We start from the raw sequence: 20586 nt of genomic DNA, 5'->3' as shown, positions 1-20586 counted from the left end.
TATTTTCACCAAAAAAAAAAAAAGGTCGAGAAGGGAGAGGGTTGACATGTTGTGGAGTTGTTAACCAATGTCATAAAACAATATGTTTAAAAAAAAAACAAAGTCTTTCAAAAATGAAGGCAAATAAAAAGTTCTCAGAAAAAAAAAGCAGAGAATTCCGTTTTTGAATCCAGGAGGCCTGCGCTACAAGAAGTGGTGCAAATGGTTAAATGCTCTACTACTAACTGAAAGGTGGGCAGTCCAAATTCACCCAGAGGCACCTCGGAAGAAAGGCCTGGCGATCTGCTTCCTATAGGTCACATCTCTGAAAACCTTATGGAGCACAGGTTTTACTCTGACACACACAGGGTTGCTATGAGTCAGAATCAACTAGATGGCAACTGGTTTGGCTTTTTTTTTTTTTAACACTAAAAGAAATTCTTAAGATGGGAGGAAAATAATACCAAATGGAAACTTGGGTCTACATAAAAGATAGAAACGCACCAATACAAACAAAAAAACCCCAAACCTGTTGTTGTCAACTCGATTCGGACTCATAGCAACCCTATAGGACAGAGTAGAACTGCCCCATATGGTTTCCAAGAAGTGCCTAGTGGATTTGAACTGCCAACCTTTTGGTTAGCAGCTGTAGCTCTTAACCACTATGCCACCAGGGTTTCTAGAAGTGCACCAGAAACGGTAAAAATGTAAGTAAATATAAAATCATTTTTCTCAGTTTTAAATTTCTTTAAATGTAATTGACAGTTTAAAGTAAAAATAATAACATATTATGAATGTATTATAACATTTAGAAACAAAATCTGTGACATCAATTGTATAAAGAACGTGATGGAAAAAAATGGGAGAGTATTACAGGCAGTCCTTGGGTTACGAAGTCCAACTTATGTACAACTCGCAGTTACGAACCAACCTCATAAACCCTATTATATTAAAAATTCAAGGTACATACAATAGTTCATAATAAGAATGGGCCCTACTTTGTGACACATATCAAAACATTATTATTATTACTGTATTATTATGTTAAAGATGTTTTAGTGTATCTGGAAGTGTTTCTTTAATGTTTTCATACACAGAAAGGTACTCTATATACTAAGACAAACATTTGACTGATGTTAGATATAAACTGTACATAAACGTTCCGACTTACATACAAATTTGACTTAAAGACAGATTTAGGAACGGAACTTCTCCGTAAACCGGAGACTGCCTATATTGTAAAGTTCTTACACTATCCGTGAAGTGGCGTAATGTCAGTTGAAGGTAGACTATGATAAAGATATATATTGTAAACCCTAGAGTATTCACTAAAAAATAAAACAGAGATATAGCTTATAAGCCAATGGTGTAGATAAATGGAATCCTAAAAATGACTCAATTCATCCAAAAGAAGGAGGAAAAAAGGAAACAAAAAACAAAGAAGAGATGTGACAAATAAAAACAAATAGCAGGTGAGAATGGTTACACAACTAGAAGAATGTACTCAAATGTGCATGGACCAACTGTTGAATTGGTGTATGTTTTGCTGTGTGTATGCTCAACAACAACAAAATAAATAAAATTTAGAAAAAAACGTAGCAAAATAAAAGATTTAAACCCAACCATACTGGTAATTATTAAGCAGAAATGGTCTAAACACTAAAAGGCACAGCTTGTCAGACTGGAAAAAAAAGCAAGACCCAACTCTATGCTGTCTACAAGTAACCTATTTTAGATAAAGGACACATATAGGTTAAAAATATAAGGATGGAAAAGATACACCATTCAAACACTAACCATAAGGAAGTTGGCATGACTATATTAATATTAGATAAAGTAGACTTCAGAGCTAGGAATGTCACCAGGGATAAAGAAGGACATTTCCTAATGGTAAAGGGGTAAATTTATCAAGAAGACTTGATAATCATCAACATGTATGCACTTCATAACAGAGGTTCAAAATATATGAAATAAAAACTGATAGAATAGTAAAGAGAGATAAACAGATCCACAATTATTGTTGGAGATTTTTAACACCTCTCTCAGTAATTGATAGAACAAGTAAACAGAAAAACTGTTAGGATATAGGAGACCTGAACAATATTATCAACCTACATGATCTAATTGACATTTACCCACCTCTGTACCCAACAACAGCAGAATACACATTCTTTTTAAGAGCACATGGAGCATTAACCAATATAGACCACATACTAGGCCATAAACAAGCCTCAGTATATTTTAAAAATTCTGTTCTAATTTAAAACAGAATTAAATTAGAATCAACAGAAACATATCTAGAAAATCCTCAAATATTTCCAAATTAAACAACATATTTCTAAAAATGTCCCATGGACCAAAGAAGAAATCACAAGGGAAATTAGGAAAGTTTTTGAACTAAAGGGAAATGAAAACACAACATATCTAAATTTGTGGGATACAGCCAATGTAGTGCTTAGAGGCAAATTGGTAGCTTTAAGTGTTTCTATCTGGAAGCAGGCGAAGGTGATCTTGATAAGTGTTCATGGAAGTGGGGGAAATTTTAAGCAGGTTGTAGACCTATTTTGAGGTTTTCAAAGTTCACATGCACTTTCCTGGCTGCTAAGCTCAGACTTCACATTTGTAAAGCACATTCACAACTCTCAGAATTACAGCCATGAACCTCTGCTTTCAGCTCTGAGCCTATAGTCTGTTCTCATGCACACCCATTGGGGTGGAAGCTGGCAAGTACAGGGACTAATGAGGAAATACATATTCTCAATTTTCCCTTCATAAAGATATGGTAAAATATTGAGTAAGAAACACAGAACTCTCTAAAAAAGGTGAACGGGGGATAAATACTAAAGGGTTTTATTCTTCTCAGATAAGAAGGCAGTGAAAATAAAAGTACTTGTTAATGGATTAGCCATTTTACATTACCTAATCTCCAGGTGGTGCAGTGGTTAAGAGCTTGGCTGTTAACCAAATGGTTGGCAGCTTGAATCCACCAGCTGCTCCTTGGAAGCCCTAGGGGCAGTTCTGCTCAATCCTGTAGGGTCGCTATGAGTTGGAATGACTCAACAGCAACAGGTTTGGGGTTTTTTTGTTTTTGGTTTTAATCTCCAGGTAAGGAGTCCTGGTGGCACCGTGGTAAGTGCTTCACTGCTCACTGAAAGGCTGGCTGTTCGAAAAAGATATGGCAGTCTGCTTCTATAAAGATTACAGCCTTGCTGTGGGGACCAGGGTCTCGGGGAGCGTCTAGCTCAACTGGCATAACACAGTTTATAAAGAAAATGTTCTACATTCTACCTTGGTGAGTAGCGTCTGGGGTCTACAAAGCCTGTGAGCAGCCATCTAAGATACTCCACTGGTCTCACCCCTTTGGGAGCAAGGGAGAATGAAGAGAACAGGGTATAAGGAAAAGATTAGTCCAAAGGACTAATGGACCACAGCTACCAAGGCCTCCACCAGACTGAGTCCAGTACAGTTAGATGGTGCTCGGCTACCACCACTGACTGCTCTGACCAGGACCACAACAGAGGGTCCCGGACAGAGCTGGAGAAAAATGTAAAACAAAATTCTAACTCACAAGGAAAAAGAAAAAAAAAAAAAAAAAGACTTACCGGCCTGACAGAGACTGGAGAAACCCCGAGAGTATGGCCCCCACACACTCTTTTAGCTCAGTAATGAAGTCACTCCTGAGGTTCACCGTTCAGGCAAAGATTAGACAGCCCCATAAAACAAAACGAGACTAATGGAGCACAACAGTCCAGGGACAAGGACTAGAAGGCGGGAGGGGACAGGAAAGCAGGTAATAGGGAACCCAAGGTTGAGAAGGGACAGGGTTGACATGTCGTGGGGTTGTTAGCCATTGTCATAAAACAATATGTGTACTACTGTTTCATGAGAGATTATTTGTTCTGTAAACCTTCATCTAAAGTACAATTAAAAAAAAAAAAGATTACAGCCTTGGAAACCCTATGGAGCAGTTCTACTCTGTCCTACAGGGTTGCTATGAGTCCGAATCAACTCGAGGGCAATGGGTATAAACTCCAGATTTAGTCATCAACATTGATGGAATTGCTCCCTTTCATTTCTCTTACCTCCCTCCAGCGGCCCTCTGCTGAAGAAGGACACCACAGGGCAGGAAGGCTGCCTGGGGCCCCTGGAAGCTGAGATGTAAGTCAATCTCTGCAGGACCATTTCCATTTGCCAACACTGACCCAATACTGGGTTTACTGAACCTTGGCAACGGGCATGGGGGGGACTCATGAACACAGTGTTTGCATCATGTGAGGGAAAGCCCAGCCTGAAACCCAGACAGCTCGGCCATCTCTTGGGAATCAGAGTCCAGAGTAGGCAATAGAGGTGAGAGTCAGAGACCTGAGCACAGTCCCAGTGTTAATAGTGATTGGTTATCTCGCCAAGACCTGACAGTTATTCTCTGAGGTCCTGTCGTTAAAATGCACATATGAAGATAACTTCAAGATCGATTCCAGTTAACATTTTAGTTGTCAGATTTGTGAGATGGCACAATTTTACTCTAAACATTATGTAGGAAATTGGGATCCCTGGTATGATCAATGATATGGTTGTATAGGCCACTTCATATATTTTTTTATATGTGGTCATTAAAATAACTTTATCATTTTAATGACTATGATTATCTTGGCCTTTATGACATTTTATGGTGGGAAATGGGGTCCCTAACTACATGTCCCGGCAGAAACATGTGATCCTCTTACAATGATCTGCTTTATGCAGCGGCCTTAAGTTCCAGAAAACTCCTTGCAGATTTGAGGGTATGGCTGGGCTGGTCATCCCATCTGATAGAGTCACAAAAGCCTGTTTCAGGAAAACTTGTTTCCACCTTTAGGAAAATAACCTTCAAAATGTTGGCATGGAGTAATACACACCTTGGTGTGGTTTAATGATTCACGGTGCCATTAACAATCTATGCATTTATCTTAAACTTTCTTAAAACTTACCACCTTTGTCCTCTAGCTAGCACCAGTTCTAGTGTGGCACCAGCTAGTGCTAACGGCCTTCCCGACTTAAGGGATTGGGGCACTGTCCTTTTCAATCTTTCACTTTCCAGACTGAAGATTACCAAGTAGACTTGACTAACCTGATCTCTCTTTTTTTTTTTTAATAGACTATATTCTTTCCTTCTAGCATTCTTAATTATAAACCATTACACTAATCAGGTCCCCCCTCCACCTGGACTCTAATTTTCTTAACTGAAAATCCTTTAGATAAAGCAACTCTTTCCACACCTCACAAACAAAAGATGGGAGATTCCAAAATGGTGTCATTCAGCACCTTCCAAGTCTCTGTACCCTTCTCAAATGCACTGAGTTTTACTGAAACCCACTTTTAAATTGTGAAAGATACACTAGTTAAAAACTTAGCTACCATTTTGTTTTTGTAATGATAAGGACTCAGGTGCACCTGACCCACGCCATGGTGTTTTCAATGGCCTCATATGCAATGTGAAAGCGGTATAACGAATAAGGAAGACCGAAGAAGAACTGACACCTCTGGATTGTGGTGTTGGCAAAAAATATTGAATATACCATGGACTGCCAGAAGAACGAACAAATCTGTCTTGAAAGAAGTACAGCCAGAACGCTCATTAGAAGCAAGGAGGGTGAGACTTCATCTTACATACTTTGGACATGTTATCAGGAGGGACCAGTCCCTGGAGAAGAACATCAAGCTTGGTAGAGTAGAGAGTCAGTGAAAAAGAGGAAGATCCTCAATGAGATGGATTGACACAGTGGCTGCAACAATGGGCTGAAACATAACAAGGATTGTGAGGATGGTGAAGGACCGGGCAGTGTTTCGTTCTGTTGTACATAGGATTGCTATGAATCAGAATTGACTTGACAGCACCTAACAACAACAACAAATTAAATCCAGCTCAGGTGTGAACTGTCTCATCATAACCCTTATTAGTCAATGAGATGGACTGACACAATAGCCGCAACAGTGGATTCAAACACACCAGTGATCGTGAAGACGGTTCAGGACCAGGTAACATTTTCATCCTGTTCCATATAAGGTCACCATGAGTTGGAGCTGATGGCAACTAACAACAACAATAACAACTTGATACAGTGCTATCAGTTACTATGAAACTCAAAACCTTTGCATCCTCAACAACCTCTATCATCTCTACTTTATCATACGGAAGGTTCCCATCTCTTCTCTCCTGCAGACCCCTCCATGTGGACCACATGCTAATCCCTGAGGGCTAACAAATACACAGCCCAGGTCTCGTTCCCATTAATGAGCAGAATCAAATCTGTGAAATGTAGTAACGAGCATGCAGAGGACAAAGAAGGTGTTGTTTCTCTCCCCTGTTGTTGTTTAGCGCCATTGAGTCATTTTCGATTCATAGCAACCCCCTGTGACAGAGTAGAACTACTCCATAGGGTTTTCTTGGCCGTAATCCTTATGGAAGCAGATTTCCAGGCCTTTCTTCCACAGTACTGTCGGGTGAGCTTGAACTGCCAACCTTTCAGTTAGCAGCTGAACGCAAATCATTTGCACCACCAAGGTACCTCATTTTTCTCCCCTAAGAATGCTAAAATCTACTTTGACAAATGAGGTAACTTTTTTTTTTTTTAAATCTGAGCAATTTTATTATCTTGTCACACTTAATGTTTGTCCTATCCAAACATTCAGATAGCCTTGCCTTTATCCCCATGTTCTCATGGGATATGCCCACCCAGTTGTCTTTCAGACAAATCATGGGACAAATTCCAAATGGACTCTTCTCTCCCTGCCTGTCCCATCCTCTGGACCCAGCCACGCTCCTCCTGAGAGCTCTCTTTAGATGAGAGCCGTTACCACCCCTGATGCCCACCAAGCTTGGAATCTCACTCCTGTCTGGCGTTCTCTTCTGGTCTGTCCCCTCAACCCATCTGGTCACTAAGTCCTGTGAACCCCTCCTCCTGCTGGGATCCCTCCTTTCTTTTCCATCATGGAACTTGTCTCCCTTCCCCCACCCCCAGACATTCTTCATTCCAGTTCAATCCCCAAACCACTAGAAAGGTTGTCTTCTAAAATAATAAAGATGTGCTGTCACACACAACCCTCACCCAAATCCAACCACTATCCTTCTAATGCTCTAGGAACACCCAGTCCTTCTGATGGTCCTTCCAGACACTTCAAAAGCTGCCTCAAGCCACCCTTCTTGACAACCCGCTGCCAATTCCCATGCTAGACAATCCTGGAGGCATATTTCCCACATACGACAAGGAATTCTAAAACAAAGCATTTCCATTCTGAGTATCTGAAACTCAACGCAACTTAACAATCTAAAGATCCACAGATTCTAGAAACACTCCACATCTCCTCCCTGGAGGCATCTACCTGACTTTCCTCACGCAAATGGTTCCCTCTCCTGCACAGGTGAGACGGCTCTCCCATCACCAGGTGATCCCCAATGGTGGGCAACAGTCCTGCCCTCACAGGAAAAGGCCTTCAGGGAAAAATGGTATGATGAGAACCATCTGCCCGGGAGGATACGCACACCCAGACCACGGTACCCTCGCGATGGCCCTTCATCCCAGCAGAGGCAAGGTGGGGTTTTTCCAACCACCTTCCCGAGCCTGGGCTCCTCCATGAGCACAGCTTTTACCAACTGCAACACTGAGACATCTAGTTTACTTGTTTTAAGCTCTTTGTTTTCTAACTCAAAGCATGTTTAGCAAACATACCCAATTGCTGCTGAAATTTGAATTTCATTTTTGTTGGCAGAAGTTCCTTTGGCTAAGTTGTAAGGAGACTACTATTTCCATGGAGGCACTGATAAGATATATCTTATATCTAACTAGGCAAGTAAGATTTCAGACAAAAGAAACAGTAGCCCCACAGTCACTGCGTACTTTTGGGCTTGACGGGTGTTGCCTTTTCCTCATCTCCGGTGCAGTTTAACAGAAGCCCCTCAGTCAGGATGGGAGGTCCAGCGTGAGGTGCCAGCAGCCAGGTCGGTGGCCCTAGGGTGTGCACGTGAGAGGGTGCTGGTGATAGGTCCAGCCTGCTCCTCAGAGGCTGGCCATACTCTGACCCAGGCCATCCCTTACCCCAAAGCGATTCTGAACTAGGGTTTTCCCGAGTTGAGAAGCAAACTGTAGGTAAGGAGACAGATGGGTTTCTAACCAGGTAAGGAGGCTGTCCAGTGCACATGTGTCTGGACTCTGAGCAGGGGTAGGGTCAGCGGGAACCGTGGACCCATGTTGGGCAGTGATGGCCCTTTCTGGTCAGGCCACTGGTGAGGGAGGAGGGAGGGCAGGAGCTGATGAAGTGCCCAAGAAAAGCAGATTCCAGGAGTGGGGATGGTTGGGGTCACACGGCATGGAGAGCAGGGGCTGGGCCTGGCTCCATGGGAGGAGGAGACTGAGAGAAAGCCTAGAAGGCCCAGCTGGAAGTGGGAATGTGCCGGCGTGGGAGAAGAAGGGCGCAGGGGACTGAGGAGGGATCTAGTAAAAGAACTAAAGCTGTGTTTGTAGAAAAGAAAAGAAAACCTAATGGAAAGTGAACGCTCAATGAGTCCTCATAGAGGAGGTCTATTTAGTGACGTGGAAAGTTGTCTGTTTTGGAGAGAGAGGAGGGCCTGGACGAGATCGCTCGGAATGAGCCCAGGAGCACAGGAAGGGCAGGGTAGAGAGGAGAACAGAATCCAGCCGAGCGCACCCTAAACGGGACGCTGCAGCCCTGAGGGGCCCAGACACAGGGCTCACCTTCCTTCCAAGTAGGGCCTGTGGGGCCCACCACCAGCCTTTCTCCTACCCAAAACTGCTGCCTGGGAGCAGGACAGGGCTGTGATAGGACCTGCTGGGTTGTCCATCACTACTGAGGACTCGCTCTGTGCAAGAGCTTTGCCGAGCTACCGGAGCCTGATTCAGAAATATTCCCACAAGAGCCCTAGAGGAACAGAATGCAAGGAAGACCGGCGGGTAAGGGGCAGGAGCTGACTCTCTCCGCACCTGCAAGGCATCAGAGGTGGGGGCGACCGACCCCCAAGGCCACCATCAAGTGCCCAGCTTTGCTGTCATTCCTCCTCATTCTAGAAGCAGATACGGCGAGTGATTTGCCAGCAGCCTGGAGGAGCCAGACCTCCACTTACTCAAAGTACTCTGCTGCAGGTGTGGTCCTGAAGGTGTCGTTGAAGCCCAAGCTGTCGCTGGAGTTGCCGGAGTGGGCGTCTGAGCAGTTGGGGCTGTTCCAGGTGTTGTTGCAGTGAATCCACGGCAGCTCCATGGTGAAGGACGAGAAGAAGTAGTGCAGCGCCCAGGCAATGATGACATTATAGAAGAAGCCGACGTAGAGCGAGATAAGGATGACCGTGAAGCCCACACCTAGGGCAGAGAGAGGGGAGAGCCACCATGAGCTAAACTCTCCTTTTGGCCTTCCCTCATGGGAAACATCTCCACCTTGTGCTGGGAGTTCACCGACATCTTTAATTCCATGCAACATTTTTAAACAAACAGGAAAAATGCTAGTGAACAAGGCTAATGCCATACTTCATGCTGTGATCACAGAGAAAGGACTAACTTCCAAACCCATCTACAGCCATCCAAGACCACCCAGTGACACCCAGGGACATCCAAGGCTGCCTATATACCCAAGATTACTCAAGGCCCCTCAAAGTCATCCTAGGGTCATGCAGGACCACTCAAGATCATCCAAGGCAACCCAGGTACACCAGGGCTCACCTATAGCCATACAGGGCAACTAAGGGTCATCCATGGCCATCCATTGCCATCCACAACCACTCAGGATCCACCAGGGTCATCCAGGATCATGTAGGGTCATCTAGGGCCACCGAGGGTCACCCAGGGCCAGACATGACCATCTGGGTGTCCCAGGGCCACCCAGGGCCTTTCAGGATGCCCCCTTGCAGGATCACAACACCTGGAAGGTGAGGCCAATCATTTGAGAGCCCCCTGGTGACCTGGAGCAGAACCCAGAGGTGAGCAGTCTTTGGAGCTGTGTCATCCCGACTGTGGTGGGCAGGTGGGTCTGGCGGTGAGAAGGCCTTCCTCCCACTGGTCAAGGAGCCCCTCCTATAATACGCTGGACATGCCCAACCACGTTCTTGGTGTTTTGGCTTCACTTTACTAAGCTCCATGCAGAGTTCTTTTCATTTCAGCATTCCTTCTTCAGTTTTGTTGAAACCATTCATCTGGGCTATAACTTTGATTTACTATATTAAACTCAGTTCCAGGCCCTGTCTTGCCTGCTGAGGCTGAGGGAGGAGCATGCCTTTAAGGTGACTTTGGCAGGGAACTGCTTGGGCTTGATTTTTATGGTCTTATCCTTCAAGGGTAGCTGTTTACATGCTGAGCTATTCATTAAAGGTCTCTTCCTACCCTGGAAGCAAAAAGAAAAGCGCTACAATTTACTTGTGTCTATGTATTAACAGTGAGCCCTGGTGGTGCAGTGGTTAAGAGCTCAGGCTGCTAACCAAAAGGTTGGCAGTTCAAATCCACCAGTCGCTCCTTGGAAACCTATGCGGCAGTTCTACTCTGTCCTATAGGCTCACTATAAGTTGTAATTGACTCGATGGCAACAGGTTTGATTTGGTTAGTTTATGTATTAACAGACCCAGGATCAGGAATGGCCTCAAAGAAAATAGGCCCTGGTATGTAATCCTGAAACAGCCCTGGTGGCATAGAGGTTAAAGTGCTCGGCTGCTAACCGAAAGGTCAGAGGTTCAAACCTACCAGCCACTCTATAGGAGAAAGACATAGCAGTCTGGTTCTGTGACGATTACAGCCTTGGAAACCCTATGGGGCAGTTCTACTCTGTCCTATAAGGTTGCTATGAGTTGGAATCAACTCGATGGCAACGGAGTATGGAATCCTAACCATCATGGTTGGTAAAGTAGAGGGTTAGCGAAAATGAGGGAAACCCTTAATGAGATGGATTGACACAATGGCCACAACAATGGACTCAGACATATCAACAATCATGAAGATGATGCAGGACTGGGCGACATTTCATTCTGTTGTACATACGGTCACCATGAGTTAGAGCCGACTCTACGGGAACTAACAACAACAATGGAATCCTGCCTGAAAATCATGCTCAGTAATAGTGGTGATTAACACCAAGATGGTCTCCTTTGAAGGTCCTCTCCAGTGAAGTCAATATTAAATGATTCTGTGTTGCAAGTCTGCTCACTGGGTGCCTTAGGAGCGAATTTGCTTAGGCAGCCACGTCAGGAAGCCATGTTGTTCAAAGCACATGACCCATCGTGTGCCTGGGAAGGTTTTCTCTGGTAGTGGGGTGATGTGGATGCCTCATTTGAAACTTTTACAAGGTTAAAACATTGTATACCAATTCCTCAGCTCTAACCTTTGGGAATACAAAGGAGTCTTTGACAAACACTAGAATGGATCCAAATCCAGTTTATGAAGGAAGAGCTGATTTTGCCTTTGTCTATCCAGAACCCACACTGTGTGGACAGCCCTCTGTCAGGGCAGGCCTGGGTTCTGACCCTTAAAGACAAAGCAACAAAGCCTCCACTGGCTGGTTAGGCCCCCAGAGCAAACGGACATACTTCAGTCAGAACCCAGCTCAGCAGTGTCTCCCTTATGGGTGCTGTCAGTGGCCCTGGGTGCTCGGGTGATGGAGATCGCAAGTTCAGCTGTTCATTCAGGTCACTCTTGAGTTCTGCCCTTCTGGGAAGCCATGGGCCTGGATCGCTGAAATGCAGCCCCTCAATGACCTTGCCTTCAGCAAGGTGCTCCTCAATTTCCCAGACACACGAAACCCGCCATTTTGTTTGCAATAAAGATGTTCTTGAGACCATTGTTTGTGACTCACTATGTCCTCTTAACAGAATGCCTCTGATGTATTTCTTTTATCAATTAGGCCGGGGAGCTGCCTCCCCACCAGGGGAGTGTAGACTTACTCCTTTCTAACATTCTCTAATGAAAATTTGACCTGGTTCTCTTTGTTTAACACTCAGCAACCTCAAGCACTGCTCATAATGTCAATTTTCCTGAATTTTAGTTTTCTTATTAATTATTTTTATATTTACATAGTGAGCATTTTGTTTTGTTTTATTTTGAGCTATCTTAAATTCTTTTTAGAAAGAGGAAAGCTTGATAAACCACACTGATTGATAAATCACTGGATGCAAAATATTATAAATTAGCAGTCTTCATATGGTGGTGTTGCCATGGCATACATACAGTGAATCTTGTTATTGACAGACAGACAACCTACAAAGGAGCATCCTGCTAAAAATGGGTATTCAGCCCCTCTCCACCATCCATAGAAGGTACTACTTGCTCTGGAGCATCCATGGAAGCTGGCCTCCAGAGAGAGTTCACAGATGCAATTCCAAGAATACCAGCTGGTGAAACAAATTGAGTGAACTGCTGAAGCACACTCATTGGTGGGGCAGCCCTTCCATTCCTTGCATGAACACTGGAAGAAAAGAAGGAGAGAATTCTTCCTCTGTTGGTCTGGGTGTCTTCAGTATCATCTGCTTACTCTCTGTGAGCGTGTGTGTGTGTGTGCGTGTGCATGAGTGTTAGAGAGAGTGTTTTCTCAGGAACCGTGTGATGGAAACACTATGGTTCTTCATGAAGGCTGCTTAGAGAATATCTAGCCCCTGTGATTCAGCCTGAGGGTTTTTGGAGAAGATTGTACCTGGGGACCTCGAATTAGTCATGGCCCCTTCGAAGCAGCTCCTCACTACCACTGCCACTGCTACCATTGGCTTGACTGCCTGGCTTTCTTAGGCTGAGGGTTAGGAGTGCGCCCCAGGCCCACAGAGAGGAGCTGGAAATGGGCTCCAGGCAGCTCTCGGCTCCCTGCTTCTGGAGACTCACTCACCAGGAAGGAAGAAACCCTCACAGGGGCATGCCACACCGATCACCCGCAAAGGGCACATGAGCTTTGGCTCCATAATAATTATCCTGAGCATTTTAACTCATGTCTTAATTTAGCCATGTGGTACTCCTTCTTAAGGAGACATGGACATACATACAATAATATTAACTAAAGTTGAAAAAAAAAAAAACAAAAACAAGCAAGGAAAGAGACGGCACATGCATTAGGCTACCCCGGGAAGCCTGGCTTTGACCTCATCTAACTTAAGCTGGACAATGAATAAGGAAGACCGAAGAATTGATGACTTTGAATTACGGTGTTGGTGAAGAATACTGAATATATCATGGACTGCCAGAAGAATGAACAAATCTTCTCTCGGAGGAAGTACAGCCAGAACGCTCCTTAGAAGCAAGGATGGCAAGACTTCATCTCAAGTACTTCGGACATGTTTTCAGGAGGGACCAGTCCCCGAAGAAGGGCATCATGCTTGGTAAAGTAGAGGGTCAGTGAAAAAGAGAAAGACCCTCAACGAGATGGAATAACACAATGGCTGCATCAGTGGGCTCAAGCATAACAATATGGTGAGGATGGCACAAGACCAGGCAGTGTTTTGTTCTGTTGTACACAGGATCACTGAGTTGGAAGCAACTCGACGGCACCTAGCAACAACAACTGGGTGGCACAAATGCTTTGCGCTTGTCTACTAACTTAAAGGTTGGTGGTTTAAACCCACTCAGTGGCACTGTGGAAGAAAGTCCTGATGATCTGCTTCCATGAAGATTACAGCCAAGAAAACCCTATGCATGGAGCAGAGTTCTCCTCTGACACACACGGGGTTGCCGTGTGTCAGAATCAACTTGACAGCGACGCGTTTGGTTTGGTTTAACTTATCAAGCAATCACAATTTCCTATCAAATTGCCATCCTGTGGATAAAATATAACCTAAACATATAGAAAATCACCTGTGAGGAATTGTAGTTTTATTGATATTGAACTATTCAAGGTGTCTCCTCTTAAAAAAAAAAAAAATCTAGTTTTCTGGCATTGATTCATTTCTCTCTACGATGAACATGGCACCATGCTGATTACAAAAAGATACCAAGGCTGAATAGTTCACCTCTAAGGGGTTTGCAATTCTCCTTAATAACCTGTGATGAGATGGGTGTGGATGGGCCTGGTACCAGGACTTGATCCCAGGGAGGCTCACCAGGGCATCCTCTGCCCACAGTCTGATGCTGGCACACCCGGAGATAGACACTAGTTTTCAGACCTGAACAAAGGCCAACACAGGATGAAAGAGCATGAATACAGGGCTGTGACATGGCGTAAATATTAAATTAGCGATGGTTCTGACACCACATCACTGGGAACCCGATGAAGTGCCCACCTCTGCTTTCTTAGTCTCTATAATTGGGTGATGACAGTCATGTCTATTCAACTATGATTTTCTATTTTCTAAGAGTCTCTATAATGGGGTGATAACAAGAACCAAACCAAGCCTGTTGCAATTGAGTCAATTCTGACTCATAGCGACCCTGTAGGGCACAGTAGAACTGCCCCACAGGGTTTCCAAGGACCGACCTTTTGGTTAGCAGCTGTAACTCTTAACTACTGTGCCACCAGGGCTCCAGGGGTGATGATAGTCATGTCTATTTAACTGGGATTTTCGATTTTCTTAGTCTCTATAATGGGGTGATGGTAGTCCCACCTATTTAATTATGATTTTCTGTATCAACCCAAGTTAAGTCTCTCAGGATTTAGTCCTTTGAAATTCTTGATTGCTTATTGACATTTTATAAACTGCAATATTAAAGTTCCCTTTGGAGCTTTGCTAGAGAAAATTCTCTTTGTGGTGTGACATGTGCATGGAAATTAGCTTTCATTGGCTGGCCCACGGCTCTTGGCGCCTGAATCATTGTCCTCTCTCGCTCCCGCAGTCACTAGCCCCGGCCCTGCACATAGGAGGGAAATTTAATTTGATTAAACATTAGGTTCCTTAGTAGGGGGTGGGGGCACAGGGTTGTGTCATATAAGACAGTTATGACACTCTAGAGACCCCAATGGGATGATTCTTGAAAATCCAGCAATGCAAAATTTGGCCGTACCGTAATCATTGTATGGCATGAGGCTGGTCATCTCTCAACCTTTCCACCCGTATGTTCACCTGAGGATATGTGAGCTAAATCTCCAAGCCAGCTCTTTAAAGCACCTGAACAGGCAGGTGTTATATGAAGGCGCTACATGAGTATGCCTACACTCTTCACAGCTCACGGTCACAGACTCAGAAGGGATGTCTTCCTCCCCACATGGCGTCAGTGCTGGGAGACAGACCCCGAGAGGATGCTACTAACTCATTTGTGTCTTGAAGGATCACTTCTGATTCACTGACCTTGACCACATCAATACTGGGCCAGTAAATACACAATTAAATGTCCAGTTTGACACCCTTATCTGTCTCCAAACAGAAGCCTGGTGTTTTTCCTTAGTGATTGCATTTGTCTGTGGAGGGAGCTGAGATTGAGGACAGAAACGAGTTTCAGGAAGTTCTTTTAAAGCTTTGGAGTCCCTGGGTGGTGCAAATAGTTAATGTGGTTGACTGCTAACCAAAGGTTAGGGGTTTGAGTTCACCCAGAGGCGCCTCAAAAGAAAGTCCTGATGATCTACTTCCAAAAAATCAGCCATTGAAAATGCTACGGAGTACATTTCTACTCTGACATGGATGGCGTTGCCATGAGTCAGAGTTGACTCAAGCGCAACTGGTTTTGTTTTTCTTTTAAGCGTTGACTTCCCCATTCAAATCCTGCAAAGGGGCACCCTTTGTCTACTGTCTTTCATGCTAAAGATGAGTGCCTGTGGAGGGGGAGGGGGTGGGCCTCTCTTTATGTAGTTTGTTTTCCGGTGGGTCCATGAATAATTTAGTCTTGGAAAAATCTGCTAAAGTGGTAAGATTCCCCCAGTCGGGCTATTAAGGGTGAATAACAACTAAATGCCCTGGAAAAGCCTCACGCCTGGCCAGTCTCAGTGTTTCCACTGCTGCAACAGGGCTATTTTCTCCTTGCAGAGACGTCGGCGGCTGTGAGAGCCCCTTTATTTTCACTTGCTAAGACTGGACTCTGATTATAAACCCACTGAGCCATCCAAAGTGCTTCCTGGAATACCTACTGGGCTTCTGCTGTCTTCCAAGCAGATCAACTTTTTAAGAACTTCAGAGACAATCCCCAAACAGCTCTCTAATGGTCTTCTCCTTAGTGAGCATCAACTGTCTAAAGTGGGCAGTCCCACATATCTCTGAAGAAACACTCCTGAGTCCCCCCTGACCGCCCACTCCTAAGAGGTGGTGTCAGCCCAGTAGGCAGGTGTGACCCAGAGGCTGGACTTGGGAGTTGCACAGGCTGGGATCAAATTCCGCTCTGCCACTGACCAGATGACCAAGGGCAAGTTACTCAAACCCTGCAATCCTTGATGTCTGCATCTCTAAAAGGGGACAATAGCAGGGCATGCCCACCACAGGGTGCTTGTGAGGATGGGTGAGGGGACACCTGGAAAGGGGGGGCTGCTGGGCAGATTTCCGGGGCTCAACACAAGGTGTTTTCATTTCACTGCACTGTGGGGTTGCTCCAGAAGTCTTGAGAGTTCAATGAATAAGCAGGGAGGTAGATAGATAGATAGATAGATAGATAGACAGACAGATGATGATGGATAGATGGATAGCTAGAAGCTAGATGATTGATAGACAGTAGATATATGATGGATGGATAGATGGATGGATGGATGGATGGATGGATGGACCGATGGATAGATGTTTTATCTCATGTACTACTCAAACACCTTGACAAGATAACACTACTAATGAATTGCATGGCCGCTTTACCTGCAGCTAAGGGAATACACCCTTGAATCCTTGGTCATTACAGATTTTTAAAGTAGAACCAAAGCTAAAATGGCGCATTCCTGTGTGTCTATGCTGGACACGAGTGAGGAAGGAGGTGTTACTTTGCATACCTTTCAGAATCGGGCAGATTTTCCAGACCCCGGCAGCCCCTTCCCTGTTGAACTGCCCAAGGGCCAGCTCCATGTAGAAGAGTGGCATCCCGGCGATGACCATGAAGAACAGGTAGGGGACCAGGAAGGCACCTGTGGGGACATGACAGCACGCTGAGTGGGGTCTGCAAGAAGGGTCGCTTCTCATCATCAGAGCCGCGGCTCAGCCGTCCAAGGTGGCCACTTGAGTCTTGGGTGCACCTGCTTTCACCTGAGGCTCCTGTCTCTGTTTCAGGTAAGAGGCTTCCTAGGCAGCCACTCTCCAATGGAAAGTCCCAGGTTGGGGTGAGTGAGCCTCTCACCTCCAAGCCTGTTCCCCCACTGTCACCACTGCCCCATAGCCCTGCTGAAACCCTTAGTTGTCCCCCACCTCAAGCCCTTTAGCAGAGTATATGAAGTCCCACCCACTTCTCAGCTCTTCTCCTGGGGCTCCTCTTCCCCTGCCTGCCCAATAGCTCCTCTGGGGAAACGTCTGTCCCCTCCCTGTCTTCATCCTATTGACCTCCTGAGTCATAGCTCCTCTGGGATCTGGTTGCCCTGACCCTCAGTGAGCCCCAGCACTCTGTGCCTGGCTTCCCAGCATCCGGAGCCTGCTGCTATCAGAGCTCAGAGCTGTGGTTGTTTCTCACAGGGCCTGCCCCAGAGTCCATGAGCCTCTCCCAGGTACTGTCTAGTTCCTCTTATACCTGCACACCCAGGCCAGAGCACAAAGCCCAGCGTCCCACAGGCTTAGCCTCCTGAAGTCCAGTTGTTCTTCCCTAAGCCATCCTGAGTCAGGGAGGCCTCCGCTGTGGCTCTCCTCCAAGGGTGGAGAGGGGAAGGTGTGGAGAGCCTACAGCTCTGTCTGAGCAGCTTACTGTATCTGCTTAGGCCTCGGTTTTTTAATCTTTAAGATGGGCGTAATAATGCCAGCTTACTCATAGGCATGCCGTGAAGCCTTCTCCAAGAAACTCTTCTGAAGCCCTTCATCACATAGCACAAAGCAGTCAGTACATTGTGGAGGAAGGGAAGGGCCAATGGAGACTCATGGAAATGAGCACCAATTTAATTGACTTCTCATCTTGAAGGTTTTGGGTGACCCTGCCCCTTATCTTAGTTTTCTGACTCAAGTCCAGAAACAGTCATGATTGTGTGGCTAGTTGAGTTCAGGAAATGGTGGGGGAAAGGAGTGGAAATGGGCACATTTCCGGGGGTATCTCCTGTTGCTTCAAACCTCCTACCCTTTGTCTTCTCCCCAGTCTCCATGCTTTCTTCTTCCTCATTGTCTTCCTCTCTCTGTCTACCCAAAGCCCACGTGATGACTGAGTTAGAGAGTGGGAGAGAAAACACTTCCATCTCTCGATCGAAGTTCAAGGGTCTCCAAATACTTTGCAAATACTGTGTAAGCAACCAATGATACCACTCTTTGGGCCTTTGAGAATTCTCTTTCCAAAGTGAAAACAGCTGTTGGAACTAGATGGCAGAGCCCAGGTGCCGCTAGCTACTTCCTCCCAGTTCCTTCTTTCCCAGCCTCGATTTCCCCAAATGCAAAACTCAGAGATGGAACCAGACTGCTTAGAGCTCTTATCCTACGATTTTGCAAAATCCATCTGGGATCATATGTGCCCCATTAATGCTAAGCTAGGACTCATCCCCACTCAAGAGGACACTATTTTCTTATCAGTGTTTACCCATTCCTTGCAAGCGCTGCCTCTAGCTGCCCCTTGGGACCTCCAGTCTAGCGGCAGTGTACGGCAGGGCTGAGATGGGACTTACCACCGCCATTTTTGTAGCAAAGGTAAGGAAACCGCCAGACGTTGGCCAGGTCCACTGCAAAGCCGATCACAGAGAGGAGAAAGTCGATTTTCTTGCCCCAGGTCTCCCGTTCTTGGGGCTGCACAGGGGTCTGTGCCCGGTTGATGAGGGTGGAGTTGGTGAGCTGCACTCCATTTTGCTCCTTGACCAGAATGAGCTCCATTTCCTTCGGGCCCATGGCGTTGGGCTCCTTAGCCGGAGCCACCATGGAAGACATCAGTCCCATTGTGCATTTGGGTTTACTCATGGGCAGACTTGGAATCCGGAAATTCTATGATTCTTCCCTCCTGGTCTTCAGCCTACGTAAAAAGTAAACACACACAGGAATGCAATTATTTAATAGACCAAGACTATGTATGTGCAGAGATCTCAAAAGCAGAGATCCAATACATTGCCATTCAGTGTTTTGGGGGTGGAAAGAATACATTCCCAATATCTAAGGTGGCACAGCCTGGGTTAAGAACGGTCAGAGGCTGGATCAAAGAGGAGGCCTAGGGAGCAAAAATGAGGAGGTTCTGGTGGTGGGGTTAGGGGAGGGAAAGACAGTGGGGGGCTCAGGACACTTTGCTTTTGTCCCTCTTTCCCGGTGCACCCCTCTTCTTTCTTATCAAAGTGCCATGTTTGTGTAACCTTTAATTACACATTCCAATAATAACATGAGGATGTGACCCCCACCCCGCCCTCCTCCACATTTCCAGGAAGTGATTTTACAATCTTCAAATATTCAAGAGCAAATCTTAAAAACAGACTGCACATGTATGTTTTACATTCAGTAATAAACTAAAGAGTAAACTGTGTATCATCGAAATCAGCCACAGAAATTGACATTTAAAAAATAACTATGAAAACGGTTTGTTTAAGGAATACCTATACTGTCCCCATCCCCTTGTGGTCCTGGGTGGCTTCATGGACTCTGCCCAGGAGAGTCGCAGAGATGGACAGAGCATGTTACAATTTTCCATGAGAAATGGGACAGACTGGTCTACTTATTCACTTTACCCAGTAGGTCCTTTTTACACTGCTTTCATAAAAGTTTTGGGTAATGAAGCAAAGAAGAGCAGGAGAATTTACACAGTGTCACAGCCAAGGACACGGTGGCCCTTCACTGGCCTGAGAGCAACTCCAAATGGGCTTTCTTTGCGGGGGGAGGGTATTTGGATCCACCAGCAGTGTTTCCATTACACACACACACACACACACACACACACACACACACACACACACACACACTGCCCAGTGCCCGCATATGTAGGTAGAGGATAGCAGGGTGGCAGCAGGAGTGGGGCCATTTTTCTCTGTATCCAAATCTGCACAAACACTCACAACCTAAGTTATTTTATTCACCACTCTGTGGTGGCTTCTTCACATCCCAGTGACAAACCCAACAGTACATTCCTCAGACGAGTAAATAACGCGTGAAGAGAGGTGCCTAGGCTTTGGGGCGTGGACAGCAATGCGTTTCACGTTGGGACAGAGCGGGGAGCTGTACAGAGCGCAAGTCCCAGTAGATCAGCTCCGGGACCACCCCCGTCTGCGAACCCCACCCCCACGCTCCGCAGATGGGGAAAACCAGACCCCACTCCTGAACTCTCGGCCTCAGAGGCAATGGTTGGATAAGGAAGCAAAATGTGGGTCTCTTAGCATCTTTCCTCACGGCCCCCATGACAAGAACCAGCTCGCTGAGAGATTGTCATTCCCCCTCGTCCTTTCTTGCATTAGCGAAGCGCACAGCCCTGCAACTCTCCGCTCCAGGTCTTAAAAATCAAAGACAGAAACACCTCCATCCAGGGCTCCCCGATCAGATCTCATGGGCCGCGTTATGTGTTTAGAAGGACCCAGACCCGCTCACCTTCGCGTTGTCTGGTTCAGTAAAGGAAAAATCGAATCACGACGCGAAGCCGCAGCCACAAACAGCCGCGCGCCCCAAGTCGGTCT

At 45.7% G+C, this 20586-nt stretch overlaps 1 protein-coding gene across 1 annotated transcript in view; it reads right to left on the bottom strand.

Moving 5' to 3' along the window:
- SLC6A3 (solute carrier family 6 member 3) overlaps positions 1 to 18945 on the bottom strand; it is a 57783-nt gene extending 38838 nt beyond the window's left edge. The window contains exons 1-3 of the mRNA XM_004380281.3: positions 18613 to 18945; positions 16819 to 16950; positions 9095 to 9326 (exon numbers count right to left, since the gene is read on the bottom strand). Coding sequence (XP_004380338.1) covers positions 9095 to 9326; positions 16819 to 16950; positions 18613 to 18898 — 650 coding nt within the window. The 5' untranslated portion in view covers positions 18899 to 18945. The remainder of the gene's footprint in view (positions 1 to 9094; positions 9327 to 16818; positions 16951 to 18612) is intronic.
- Between the last annotated feature and the right edge of the window lie 1641 nt (positions 18946 to 20586).

Source organism: Trichechus manatus, unplaced genomic scaffold (genome assembly GCF_000243295.1).
Source record: "Trichechus manatus latirostris isolate Lorelei unplaced genomic scaffold, TriManLat1.0 scaffold00072, whole genome shotgun sequence".
In the NCBI taxonomy this organism is placed as follows: domain Eukaryota; kingdom Metazoa; phylum Chordata; class Mammalia; order Sirenia; family Trichechidae; genus Trichechus; species Trichechus manatus.
The sequence above is the reverse complement of the archived record's forward strand: the minus strand, read 5'-3'. Positions and strand labels throughout refer to the sequence as shown.